This window comes from Balaenoptera musculus, chromosome 5, assembly GCF_009873245.2.
Source record: "Balaenoptera musculus isolate JJ_BM4_2016_0621 chromosome 5, mBalMus1.pri.v3, whole genome shotgun sequence".
NCBI lineage: Eukaryota > Metazoa > Chordata > Mammalia > Artiodactyla > Balaenopteridae > Balaenoptera > Balaenoptera musculus.
Window position 1 is genome coordinate 95541791 of NC_045789.1, and position 14359 is coordinate 95556149.

The 14359-nt window shown below is 50.1% G+C and overlaps 1 protein-coding gene across 1 annotated transcript in view; it reads left to right on the top strand.

Moving 5' to 3' along the window:
• The window catches only part of FAM184B (family with sequence similarity 184 member B), a 122525-nt gene that overhangs the window by 103221 nt on the left and 4945 nt on the right, over positions 1–14359 (top strand). Inside the window, exons 11-16 of the mRNA XM_036852664.1 lie at positions 783–936; positions 4677–4840; positions 7671–7849; positions 9869–10015; positions 11903–12020; positions 13752–13856. Of these exons, the coding sequence (XP_036708559.1) occupies positions 783–936; positions 4677–4840; positions 7671–7849; positions 9869–10015; positions 11903–12020; positions 13752–13856 (867 nt within the window). The remainder of the gene's footprint in view (positions 1–782; positions 937–4676; positions 4841–7670; positions 7850–9868; positions 10016–11902; positions 12021–13751; positions 13857–14359) is intronic.

A 14359-nucleotide genomic window follows, 5' to 3' on the forward strand; every position in this document is an offset into this window, starting at 1 on the left:
CTATTTCTCATTGTTCCCAGGGGCTGCATGAGGGAGCGGGTAGGGCTTGGGCCCTGGGCACCGCCGCCCATGGGTCACAATCCTGCCCCCACCATTACCTGTCTTCAGTCATGGCACTTCACCTTTCTGAGCTTGTTTCCTCCTAATCCTGCATCTTTTCTGCGTGACCTTGGGAAAGCTAATTCATCCCTCCCAGCCTCAGTTTCCTCACCTGAAAAGTGGTATGTGATACTGGAACGCTCTGTTGCAAAAAAAAAATAGAAACTATTAGTTTCTTACTGCTGCTGTAGCAAAATTACCACAAACTTGGTGGCTGAACACAGCACAAATTTATTAGCTGACGGTTCTGGAAGTCGGAAGTCAGAAATCCTAAAATCAAGGTGTTGGCAGGGCTGTGTCCCTTCTAAGGGCCCTATAGGGGAGAACGTGTTTTCTTGCTTTTCCTATAGCCAGTGTCTGTCTGTCTCTTTCCTGCTCTCTTCCTCCTAACACCAAATTCCCAACGATTGGCCCAGCTTGGAACAGGTGTCCACTCTGGTCCAGTCAGCTGTGAACAGGGGTTAGGTTCACACAGCACAAAATGGCTGCTATGGCCAGGCCATCACTGTCATTCCAGATGGGCAGGGGAGCATTCGCTGTAGCCTGATAAGCTCTTCATCAGGGAGTGGCGAGTGCTCGGTGAGGGGTGGGGATGCCCAGCACAGAGGAGGAGCTAGGCAAAAGGGACAGGTCTCCCTTCTGTGCCCACTTGCATGCCTCCTTCCTCCCACTTTTGCCCACAGGCCACAGAGGAGCGCTTGAAGAAGGAATCCAGCCACAGCCTCCAGATCCAGCACCAGGCGCACCGGCTAGAGCTACAGGCCTTGGAGGAGAAGGCCCAGCAAGAGCTCCAGGGAGAGCTGGAGAGGATGCAGGCTCAGCAGGCGCTGTTGCTAGGTATGCAGCCCGCTGTGCACCCAGCAGGGTTCACACGCGGAAACCAGGGGCAGCAGGGGGCCCAGGGGTAAGGGCCAGGGTGACTCTTCTGGCTCTGATGCCAACAAGATGTGAGATGTGGGACAGGTTGCCCTCAGCCTCATTTTCCTTTTCTATCAAGTGGAGTTACACTTGTCCTTCCATCATAGAAGCATTGTATAGATTTGATGAGATATTAAATATAAAATGCTTAGCACATAGCATGAGCCCAGTGAGTGCAGATAATATCATCGTCATTACTGAACATAAGCCAGATCTCTGAGCCTTCGTGAGAGTTTCATGAGATAACCTCAAACGCTCATTTCTGAAGATTTCTGCAAATTTGGGGACTTAGGCCCCCAGGCTCCTGGCTGTTCCCTGTCCCCGCATTATCCCCAGCAGGAAACTCACCTCCTCTTCAGTTTCCACAGCAAAAACCTGTCACACAAAGCATTCTGGAAGTTTCCAGAGGCAGTAAAGATCTCCAAAGCTAAATTGCCTGGGCTTGAAGTCTGACTCCAGTGCTCACTAGCTGTGTGACCTCAGGCGAGTTGCTTAACTGCTCTGTGACGCAGTTGCTCATCTGTAAAATGGGAATAATAATAGTAACCACCTCATTGGGCTGTTATTAGAATTATGTGAGTATATACATGGGAAGAAGAGAGCCTGGTACACGGTAAATGCTATGTACATGTTCCCTGTCATTATTGTTGAATATTCCAACTTTGCATGGCTGACTCTAAGGGCCTCTCTCCATTTTTGTAGATCATCTCTCTCCCTCATTTTCTCTTTTACTCTCATCTTCTTTTTCACTCTTAAGAGCAAGACCAATGCCCTCCTTATTTTCATGCCTAGCATTAAAGACCATATTGACCTTTTAAAATATTTCTTCAAACCCAGACTGGGCTCTCCTTAAGAGAATTCTGGGAAGAGCATTTTCTTTACCTCTGTAAGTGAATAAGTTCTACCTGCTGCTTGGTTGAGTTTTCTTTTTTTTTTTTTTTTTTTTTTTTTTTAAATTTTATTTATTTATTTATGGCTGTGTTGTGTCTTCGTTTCTGTGCGAGGGCTTTCTCTAGTTGCGGCAAGTGGGGGCCACTCTTCATCGCGGTGCGCAGGCCTCTCACTATCGCGGCCTCTCTTGTTGCGGAGCACAGGCTCCAGACGCGCAGGCTCAGTAATTGTGGCTCACGGGCCTAGTTGCTCCGCGGCATGTGGGATCTTCCCAGACCAGGGCTCGAACCCGTGTCCCCTGCATTGGCAGGCGGATTCTCAACCACTGCGCCACCAGGGAAGCCCCGAGTTTTCATTATACAGTATGCCCTGTTCACTGCATGTCAGCACGTCAGCTCTGCATGTTTCCAGATGAAGGAGAGAGAGAGAAAGAGTCCCACAGATTTCCTAGGTAGCAGCTACCCTGGAATGAGGCGGCCGCGTGGGAAATGCTAAAGTTAGCAGCATCTAAAGGAGACGCATTATACAAGATAAAACCTGGGTTGTACCACCTGTCTCAGGAACAAGACTCCCCAGATTGAGATCAAACTGGACACCCCTGGTGATTTCAACACCCCACAGCAGCCCTCCCTGCTGCCCCTTCCCTGGCCCCTCTGACCCCACAGCAGCCCGGTCCTTCCCTGGATGAAAGATTCAGGAGGGACCCTGGGGACAGACGGGGATGCTCAGCACGAGTCCCAGGAAGAAGGGGCCTTGTGGACTCTGCAGTGATGATAGCAAGCTGTAGGCCTTGTGGGTGGCATTGGGTGGGTGGGAGCACGGACCACCACAGGTGGTATTAGAAATTCCTGGTTACTCCTATTCCAGCATCTGGAGAGACACACCTGACCTGCAGTATACGTCAGTGTGTGAGGGGCAAAGAGTTTGAGTGTCCACCAGATTACCTGACATACTGAGGTGGGGACCCAGACATGCTGGATGAATAGGTGGATGGGCAGGTGGTTGGGTGGGTGGGTGGATAGATGGATGGATGAGTGGGTGGATGGATGATGGGATAGTATGAGAGAAGAGGGGCAGGTAATGAATGAACTGTCTGTAGTTCCTGCTTTGCTAAAGGGTTTTATTGCACATATTTTTGTGATAAGGGATTTCAGAAATTGGGTTGTGTTTAAACTATAGAAATCACTATAATAAAACCCTAGAGGAGAAGGAAGATGATCAAGTAAATTTTTCAACATAATAGCATCAGAATACATTAAACTTTTATATGTGTTTAAATACTGTCCTTTTCAGAGAACCTTAGTAAACTTACAGGAAATCTTTTACAACTGATACGCTTTCACAATATCATTAATTTTCACTCTAAACATCATTTATTTATTTTACAAATATATGTTGAGCACTTGCTTTGTACTATGGCCTGTGCTGGGTATCTTATGGCCTCTAGGATTATTGGAACAATGTTTCAAAAGTAATTTGCAATAACTAAAATATGGTCTCAGAAGTCCATAATAGAAAATAAAGTATCAAATTTACTAGCACTTGAAAAGCATCTTCTCTTTAAAAATTAATAGCTCGGACTTCCAGGGTGGCACAGTGGTTAAGAAACCGCCTGCCAATGCAGGGGACACGGGTTCGAGCCCTGGTCTGGGAAGATCCCACATGCCGCGGGGCAACTAAGCCCTTGTGCCACAACTACTGAGCCTGTGCTCTAGGGCCCGTGAGCCACAACTACTGCAGCCCGCGCTCCTAGAGCCCGTGCTCCACAACAAGAGAAGCCACCGCAATGAGAAGCCCGCGCACCGCAACAAAGGGTAGACCCTGCTCGCTGCAACTAGAGAAAGCCTGCGCACAGCAATGAAGACCCAACGCAGCCAAAAAATAAATAAATTTATTAATAGCTCACTGAATAGTGTCTACTCCATCAGAAAATATTCTTTTTGAAATGATTGTTTTCTTTGCCTTTTGATCATGCTGGTAAGTGTTACACTATCAGAAATCACCTACCATCCTCAGAGGAGAAATTCGAGTTTCTGGCTGTACTGGTCCCTGAGTTAAGGAGGGCGTGTACATTTCTCCTGAATGATTCTGGTTTTAATCATGATCCTGTTGGGATGACATGCCATCTCCCGCCTTCACATTCCAGCTGGGACCTTACATCCATGAGAAGTAGAACCTGTGAATGTTTTGTCTCCTTAAGTAGTGGCACAAATGTCAACATTTCCGATTTGAGACCCGCACCCCCAGAAGAGGCCACTGGGTCATTTGCTAATTCCCTGTTCTTCTTAGTTTTCTGACTTGGTGCTGAGGCCAAGTGTTGCCTCGGGGTTCAGCTCTGGACCCAGGCTGTCCCACCCTAACCCACCACCCGTCCTAACTAACCAGCAATGGCGAAGCAGGTGGTCCCAGGGAAGAAGAACCACGGGAAGTGTTGAATCCTGACTCTACCACTTATTGGCAGTGTGGCTCTGGGCTACTTACTCAGCTTCTCTGAGGCTCTGTTCCCTCGTCATAAAATGGGAGGGATAATGCTGGATAGGATGGTAGTAGGGCTTAACTGAGGACAGTTTTCAAGGGTTTAGCACATTTAGTGCTCTGTACATGGTATTGTTGTTACTGTTCTCTTGAAGCACGTAAGTAAGTTTGGGGAACTCGAACCAGCGCCTGCAGTAGCTCCCCACTCCAGCCCACCCCAGAGCCTGTGGTCCCTGCAGAAGAGGCTTCGGCCTCACCGTGCCCCTGACCTTCCGCTGCTCTTCCTTTTGCAGAGTCCCTGAGGCAGGAGCTGGCGGGGCAGCGGGCTGCCTGCTCTGAGCACCGGAAGGACTTGGAGGCGCTGCGGGCGGAGCTGAGGGCCCCGGGCAGTGTGGCCAGGCGACAGGCCATCACCCCGTGTCCAGGGGACAGCGAGGACCGTGCCGGCACTGCAGAGGTCAGCACCCCTGCCCTGCCCATGCCACACCCTTCTTGGAGCAGTGTCAGGGAGAGGCTCTGGGTGCTCGGTCACCCCCTGTCTGAAGGGGGGAAGAGCCTCTCTTTCCGCAGGCCTGGGGGACACTTGATGAGCCTGCAGTCTCCCATCTTTGGAAAGCAAAGACAAGTTTTAAGTGCAGCGTGTTATTTGAAATTCAGATGCAATGGGATCTCAGGGTGTTGGTGCCAGACAGGGTCCGTCCTGTAGACCTGCAGAGGGTTTCTCAGAGCACCTCCCCAGACAGACTCCCTGTCTAGACCTCCCTGTTCCTGTGAGGACAGGTGAGCTTGTCACCAAAGGTCAGTGCTGACTCTCCTTGAACTTTCTGGTCAGACTCGGCCCATCATCCCCCTCCTTGCCCTCCATAATTCCTACCTTGCTGGGTAGCACAGGGACTTCCTAACAACCCAGGCATCTCTCCCCAGCCCACCACATATGGCTTCAGGTATTCATCTAAAGTGCCTCTGTGTAAAGCCTTCAGTGGCTCCCTACTGCTACGAGAATAAGCTCCCAATGGTCAGTCTGACACTGAAAAGCCTTTACCCACTGGCTGCGTATCCCCCTCTGCTCTACATGCAGGCTCTGCATCCTGCCTCACTGCCTTTGCATATGCCCTGCCCCCTGCCTGGGACCCCTTCCTCCCTCTTCAGTGCCCAGCTGTTCCTTCAGTGCCCAGCTGATCCCTCCCTGCTGGGGGCCTCCCCTCCACACCCGTGACCTCTCTACCGTCTGAGCTCCTGGAGCGCTTCCTGTTGCTGTAGCTCAGCTGGCACCCGCCTCTACTGCCTGTCCTGTTGGAGACCCATCACTTCATGGACGCCCTTGTTTCCTCGCCTGGACTAGGCATCCTTTGAGAACAAGCCACGTCTGCTTCATCTCATCCCCCAGCCCCACCCCCAGTGCTCGGCACACAGCTCTGCACACAGTAGAGTCTCCACCAGGGTGTGCAGACGGCCACGATTAGTTGGTGTCCCAGCCCTGCTGAAGATCGCAGGAACATGGGGATGGTTCATTCCAGATTTTGCTGGTACTGAGAGCCTGAAGACAATTTCTGTGTTTAATGAGAATTATTAACAAATGATGTATCATGATGAGTTCAGCTCAGTTGGTAAAGTCTAGCAGAGGGAAAACAGAATATGATCTGTTAAATGTTCTAGGTTGGTGGGGGCCACCTGGACCTGTGGAAGGAGATAGGGGAAGCGTGGGATGGTGACAGCTGGTGGCTGGAGGGCCCAATATTGGGCCCTCTGCAATGAATGACAGGCTTGCCTGAGGGCTATGGATAGAGACCCGGCCTGGGTGGATGAGACGGTACCTGGTCATCCACATCCAATCCTCACCTCCACCTCCCTGGAGGGAAGCCCTGAACCCTCCAGGAGGAACAGCAAGGCCCTGGGTGATATCCCACACAGAGAAGAAGTATATCCACAAGAAGGAACAGCCCCAGGCAGCAGGAGTGAAAGGGGGGTGCAATGTCAGGATGCATTCCCAGGGTGGCCACCACTGCAGGTAAGTGGCGTTGCATCCACTGGGATCTTCTGAGGAGCCCCATGAAATAATTCTCAAATCTGTCGCAGCCAAGTACGGAGGGGGATGCACTTATCCGGCAGCTTCTCTCTCCCACTAGTCAAGGGTGGCCCCACAGGACTTTAACCAGGCTTTTCAGGTCATGCAGGTGTGAGTGCCGGGTGGTGCCCATGGGCATCCCACACTATGCAAACCCCAGGGCTGGAAGCAAGAGGTACAGGACCTGGACCACACATGCTCCCTGTGCAATGCTGTTCAGTCTTTGGAAGGAACAGATGCACAAACCTTCAGGCACGTTTGCATGGACTTGAAAACTGCTACATTCACTAATCGGGGATTAACCCTGACCCCATTTAATGGTGGATATCAATCTTTGTATTTCTGTCTGAACCATTGACATTCAAGCATCATTTCGCAGCAAGCATTCATTTGGCACCTGCTGAATCCCAGCCACTGTGCTAGGTGCTATAGGATTGGGAAGATGAAGAGGAGATGGCTCCTTCCCGGAACAGCTGCTGGTCTGGTGGAGGAAACCAGCATTTCAACAAATCAGTGCACTTCATTATAACCTCTACACGGAGAGGATCTAGCTCTCAGAGAAGAGAAAGCTTGTCGCCTCTTCCCTGAGGGGTCGAGAAGGCATCACCAAGGCAGGAATGGTTGGGTGTGGAAGGCACCCTGGGTAAAGAGACGGGCAAGGGCAACTGCGGGGCAGTGGATTACAACTGTGGTGGCCTTAGAGTCACCTGGGAAGCTTTCTCAAAAGACACAGGGCTGGGATGTACCCAGACCCGCTGTATCAGAATCCTGTGAGGTGATGTGACAGATGGTTATTGTTCAGCAAATATTCACTCTCCCCTTCCTCTGCCCTGTGTGGTTTCGCTCCAAATTCACATGTTGAAGCCCTAACCACCAATATGATGGAGTTTGGGAATGAGACCTTTGGGGGGTAATTAGTGAATTAGTGTCCTAACAAGAAGAGACTCAGAGACATCCCCCCCTCCCCCCCCGACTCCACACAGGTGCAGTGTTGGGCTTGTTTTAATTTAAGCCACATTCTTGGCTCACCAGCATTGTTAGACTTTTTGAGGGCCACATTTGGCCAACTCAAAGCAGAAAACTTTAATAAGAGACTAGACGTGAGCTCCTGAATCAGGAGCCCGATTTGGGTTCCACGCTGGGTCTTTGCCGCGGCACATCTCTGGCCCTTGTCTGCCATCGCGCCTCCTGCAAACGACTCTTCTGGCTGCTTTCTCCCTAGGAGGGGGGCGGTCCGGGCCAGGCGGGCTCCCCGACGGGCAAGGGGGCCGCCGAGCAGGAGCCGAGCGAGGGATGCGGCCTCTGGGAGGAGAACTCGCAGCTCAAGGAAGTCGTGCGGCGGCTGCAGGCCGAGGTGGAACAGCACCGGCAGGAGGCGCTGCAGCTCCGCGACCAGCGCAGGTAGGTCTGCGGGTCGGAGCTTCTCTCCTCTGCTGCTTGGTGAGCCTCTGGGATCTCAGATTGGGTTGCACCCTCGGCATCTTCCCAAAGGAAGGACTCCCTAGTACGCCAGCACTTCACTGATGTTAGTCCTTTGACCCATGGAAAGTATCAGTGGTCTAGGAATTCTAGATCTCAAAACTGCCCAGGATTAGCCCTGAAATGGGGGGAGGGGTACCCTATTTCCCTACAGGTCAGGGAATTTATGGAATCAAAAACGATGCCAAAGACCTACTAGAGAATGGACTTGAGGATATGGGGAGGGGGAGGGGTGAGATGTGACAGGGTGAGAGAGTGTCATGGACGTATATACACTACCAAATGTAAAATAGATAGCTAGTGGGAAGCAGCCGCATAGCACAGGGAGATCAGCTCGGTGCTTTGTGACCACCTAGAGGGGTGGGATGGGGAGGGTGGGAGGGAGGGAGATGCAAGAGGGAAGAGATATGGGAACATATGTATATGTATAACTGATTCACTTTGTTATAAAGCAGAAACTAACACACCATTGTAAAGCAATTATACTTCAATAAAGATGTTTAAAAAAAACCAAAAAACCAAAAAACAAAAAAAACACAAAAAACAAAAAAAACGATGCCAAAAGTATCCTCAAAACTAGCCTTAGGGAGTCAGTGCAGTGGAATAGTTAAGACAGTTCTGTGTGCTCTTAACTAGCTGTGTGACCTTGGGCAAGTCTGCTAATCTCTCCAAGACCCTGCCCTTACCTGTAAAAGGTAGAAAACACCACCCCCTCTCAGGGCTGTTGTAGAATGCAGTGAAATGTATAGGAAGATGCTTAGCACTGACCCTGGCACTCGGTAAATTGTGGTGGCAACTCTGATTTCCTTGTCCAGGCTGGATAGCCCTTTATCAGGTCCTGAATTCACGGCCTTTTTTTCCCTGGCTGGAAAGTTTATAACTACAACTTTAATGTCATTAATAGATATAGGACTTTTCAAGTTATCTTGTTTCTTCTTGAGCAAGCTTTGGTAGTTTGTATCTTTGAAGGCATTTGTCCATTTCATCCCAGAGTTGGAATGTTCCAGTCCCCGGCATAAAGTTCAAGTGAAAGTAGGCCTGAGGCTCATCTGAGAAACAGCCATGAATCCACCTGGCCAAGATGGAGCACCTTAAATTCAGTTAGGGACTCACCATGTGACACTGGAATAAGGAGACTGGACCAGAGTAGGGGCTCCTAACCTTTTCCGATTACAGCCCCCTCCAGTGAGGAAAACGATGTCCCTCTCCTGGAGAAGGATATCATCACACAAAAATATGCATGTACTTTCAGAAGGTGTCAGGCCCCCTGAGGCTGGTCTGAGGATCCCTTAGTGCCCCACCCCAAGGTTAAGAAAAGTGATAGCTGATGGTCGAACATACGCTTTGTGCCGCGGGCTGTTCTGGACATGGATTAATGTGGTTCATCCTTTCAATAACCCTATAAGGTAGCCACTATTGTCAGATGGAGAAACTGAGCAGAGCGTAGCTCGCCCAAAGTCACGCAGCTAGGAAGTGATGGGGGAGGCCGCAGAGGGACGCAGGCAGCCTGGCTCTAAACGGTGGTCTCCTAATCCCTCTCCCATCCTGCCTTCCCACCCTGGACCGCTGGTCTCCCAGCTCTGAGAGTCCACAACATTCAGTAATTCTGATACAGAATCTCAGCCTCCAGGCCTACCCACCTCCCCCAAGTGGAAGGAGTGCTTTCTGGGACTCCTCTCCTGAGCTGTCCTCCACCCCTTCCCCCAGAAGGCTGCCCTTTGTGCTCAGGTTTCTCCTTCATGGAATGCTGGGGTGGAAGGTGCTGAGAAGGGGTTCCACAAGCTGGACCCCACAACTCAGAGACCCCGGATCTCCTTCCCGCTGTGTCCTGACCTTAGATTCTGCAGGCCACCCAGCAGAGTGGGGAGAAACCCCAGTGCCCTAGAGGTTCAGTCCCTAGAGCCTGGACAAGCCCAGCTGTGCTTCCACCCCGCCCCACAGGCTGCTGGAGGAGGATCAGCAAGCCCAGCGGGCCCGGGAGGTGGAGATGCTACGCCAGGAACACCGGAAGGAGATGCAGGCCATGGTGGCCGATTTCAGCAGCGCTCAAGCGCAGCTCCAGGCCCGGCTGGCTGCCCTGGAAACCGAGTAAGTGAGGACTTGGCCCCAGGTTGGGAGGGACTAGTAGATGTACCATTTTATTAGGGGGACCAACTCATCCTAGTGTCCCCAGGACTCTCCTAGTTTTAAAACTAGAAGTCCCCAGTTCCAGAAGCGCCTCAGTTCCAGGCAAACTGGGATGGTTGGCCACCCGTCCTTTTATGAGACTGCATTCCCGTCTTGTGCAGGGTACTGGGAATCTGTGAGGACTGAGCATGGTTTGACCCTCACACACAGAAGAAGATCAGGGCTACTTTTTTATGGGCATTTCCCCCTTCTAATGTGCATCATCTCATTTAATCTTCACAGCAGTTCTTCAAGGTGGAAACCATTATTCCCATGGATTGATTAAGAAAGCAAGGGCCCCTCGTGCAAGCATTCATTTAGTCATTCAGCAAATATTCGTTAAGGGCCTACTGTGTGCCTTGCACTGTTTTAGGCTCTGGAGTTACAGTGGGAATAAAACAAAGACTGTGCTGTCATAGCGCTCACAAATTCTAGATGGGGATTCTGACAAAGAAATAAGCAAACAAATATTTAACTTCATATCAGGTAATGAAAGTACCTGAAGGTACTAGAAGGAAAACAGGATCAGTGTCTAGAGTGCCAAGGGTGGGCAAGGAGGTGACATTTAAGTATAAAGAGGCGAGGAAATGAGAGAGCCATCTGGATGAAGAGCATTGCAAGCAGCCAGAACAGCAAGTGCAAGGGCCCTGGGGCCTGCTTCCCAAGACCAAACAGCCAGAAGGCTTAAGTGGAATGAGTGAGAGAGTGATGATAGGAACTGAGGTTGGCAAGGTAGCTGGGAGGGGTGGAGGAGATGCTGCCCTGAGCAGGAAGGGGTTTGGGTGTGTTCGGATGGAGTGCACTGGGAAGCCCTTGTAAGGCTTTGAGCGTGACTGACATGGTCTGAGATACCTTTTAACAGGGTCACTTCTGACTGCTGAGAAGAGAAGAGACTGGGAGATCGGGGTTAGTGACAGGGAGATCAGGTCAAGCAGCACTAAGTAAATTTAAACGTCACCTGTCTGACCCTTAACTTGTGCTCTTAAAAACTGTCCTCCACTGGCTCCAATACAAAGCAAATCATCCAAAATCTGGAGTGGAAGGTTTTACCAGCTACCATCTAATGGGTACTTAGCACGTGCCGGGCATGCATTATCTCACTGAATCCTCACAACCACCCAGTTTCACGCCCATATTAAAGAAGGAACTGAGGCTCACGGGCAAAATGCCCAAGATTACATAGCTAGAAAAAAGCAGAGCTGGGATAAGAGCCCAAGTCTTCTCACCCCAAAGCCCTGGGCTCTTACCAACTACAGTCGGTAGACCACCGGCAGCCCTCGCCCTCTCTCCCCCACCATCCGGAGGTTATTTCTCTCCAGCTTCACCCTGAAAGGGCGGTGGGACCAGCTGCCCCGCTGCTTTGCAGAACTAGCTCATGCCATGCTCTCTGGCTGCCAGCAGGTGGGGCGGGAGCCACATCTGTATTGGCATAACCTGCTGGCCTTGGTGTGGGTGGGGACATTTTCCGGCTGAGGCCTCTTCTCCCAAACTTCGCTGGTTCTTGAAGCCCCACTGAATGTGGCATCCGTGTGCACACACAGGCCTTTGGTTCCTGGGCCCTACAGAACCTGGGGGAACTGACAAATGTCAGACTGGGAGTTGCAGTCCTGGGCTTCACCTGGAGCTCTGCAGCCAACTCACTGGGTGGCCCTGGGCAGGCTCTCTGGGCCTCAGTTTACCCTTTGGTGAACAGAGAGTGGCCGGCCAGGCCACGCAACATAGCAGCGCCCCCATCACGCCCACCTCTTCTCCCTCCTTGCGGTTGAGTCATTGCAGCACGGTGGCTAACTGCACGCCTGCTCGAAACAGACTGAAAGATTCCGGAGAGAAGCCAGGGAAGGGGGAGTCGAGGCCGGAGGATGTTCAGCTCATAGGCCGTCTGCAGACCCGCTTGAAGGAGAGGGAGGAGATCATCAAGCAGCTCACGGTGAGGCTGTCCGGGGTATTCGCTTTAGCCTAGCACTTCCATGGGTGCCTAAAACTGTAATCCTGATAACCCTAAAACCACCTTACAAAAGGTCCTTGGTTATTTTCCCCCTATTATATAAAAAAATACATGCTCACTAAAAAAAATTAACACAGGAAAGTAGAAGGCAAAAAAAAAAAAAAATCACAAGTCCCACACCATCTGCCTGATGTTGGTATTGGTTTGGTTTTTTTAACCTACAGCATTTGGGAAAATCTAGAATGGTTTGCACCTCACACTCATGTCTCCTCACACTTTAACCACTGCTTTAGGCTTTTGCCCAGCCTTCCTGTGCTCCAAGCTTTGGTTGAAAGTTCTCTGTAAGCCAGCTCCCAGTGGCTTACATTCAGCTCTGGGGACTTTGGGTGATACACTTGCTCCTGTCAGCGTGGCCCACGCGGGTCAGCTAATTAGCCACATCAGAAGTCCAGCCTCTTCCCGCCATCTCTACCTTCACCACCCTGGTCCAGGCCCTGCTGCCTCTCATGCATGATGGAGAGTCCACTGGTCTCCCCACTCACTCCGGCCTCAGCCCACTCTGTTGACCTCACAGCGACCAGAGTAATCTTATAAAAATGTAAGTCGGACCACACACGGCTCTGTTCAGCACCTCCTGTGGCTCCCTGTCCTTCTCAGAGTAAAATCCATGGTCTTACGGTGGCTTACACAGCCACACATCCTCCCACAATACACATGCACACTTGTATCTCACGCCCATCCTTGCACCCTCCTACTCCCCAGTCACATTGCTTCATGTCAAGATGAAGAGGAAAACTTAACCACCAACTGAAAATTAGATGATACTAATAAGGAATTGCTTGCTTGCTAAGTGTGACAAAGGTATTGTGGTTATGTGCTTTTTAAAAAAAGAGTCCTTATCCCTTAGAAACACTTATCAATGTTTTTTTTGTTTTTTGGGTTTTTTTTGGCTGTGTTGGGTCTTCGTTGCTGCACGCAGGCTTTCTCTAGTTGCAGCGAGCGGGGGCTACTCTTCGTTGCGGTGCTTGGGCTTCTCATTGCGGTGGCTTCTGTTGTTGTGGAGCACGGGCTCTAGGCGTGCAGGCTTCAGTAGTTGTCGCACATGGGCTCAGTAGTTGTGGCTCACAGGCTCTAGAGCGCAGGCTCAGTAGTTGTGGCACACGGGCTTAGTTGCTCCGCGGCATGTGGGATCTTCCCAGACCAGGGCTCGCACCCGTGTCCCCTGCATTGGCAGGTGGATTCTTAACCACTGCGCCACCAGGGAAGCCCTCAATGTTTTTACAGATGAAATTATACAACTGAAACTTGCTTTAAAAACAATACAGCAGGAAAGAAAAAAGTGGAGAATGACACAGGTAAAGAAGATTGGCCATATAGTGATTGTACCTGGGTTTCTTTTTCTTTGTCTTAATAACCTTCTGCAGTAGATTCTGCTCAGATCCTAAGAGTACCTGGATCTCTGACTTCCCTAAGGCATTCCAAAAAATCTCACCCTTTCCTTCACAAGGGGCGCTGGGGACACAAAGGCCCCAGAAATAAAGGTGCTTCCTCAAAGCTTCAGTGGATGGCAGCTTGATTCCCACTGACTTCTCCTCCCTTCCCTGGTCTTTCCTCCTCTCTGTAGTCTGCTCTCACACGGCCATCTTCCTTCAAATTAAACTCAGTGTGCTGTGTAGTTAGGCTCATTTAGACTCAATTGTATCGTTTTTCCAGGAGGAGAGAAGATTTCACTACACAGCATTCCCCAGCGCAGTGTCCCATCGGAATCGGTCCTTCTCTTTCAATCCTCGCCCAGGGTATTTGACCCCTTCCATGAAGGTAAATTGGTCCTACTGGTTTCAATGCATTACATAATTCTGCTGGCTTTGTTTTTCCCAAAGGTAATGGCAGCTTATTTATCAATTGTCCAGCATTCATTTAGAGGAATATTCATTGAAAATAAGACCCCCAGGAAATAGTCCAAATTATTAACAAACAGTATTTATATCTGGCTAGGCAGATTATGTGTGTTTTTTATTTTTATGAGTTTTTTGAATTCTCCAAACTTTTTATATATAAATGTGTCGCTATTAATAATGGCTATATCTGGGTGATAGGAAGGAGAGAGAGAAGAATCCTTCACTGTAACGTTTTTTCCTTTTATAAAAATTTTTGGAATTTACTACAGTGAGAATATTCACATCCAAATCTCATCTGCTATCACAAAATCCTAAAGTGCTTAAAAATTTGTATTTTTTTGGTAACTCATAGGACAGTAAACCTAACCCAAACTGAATTCATGTAAGCTCATTTGTAACTTTTATATATCCCTTTTGGTGTGA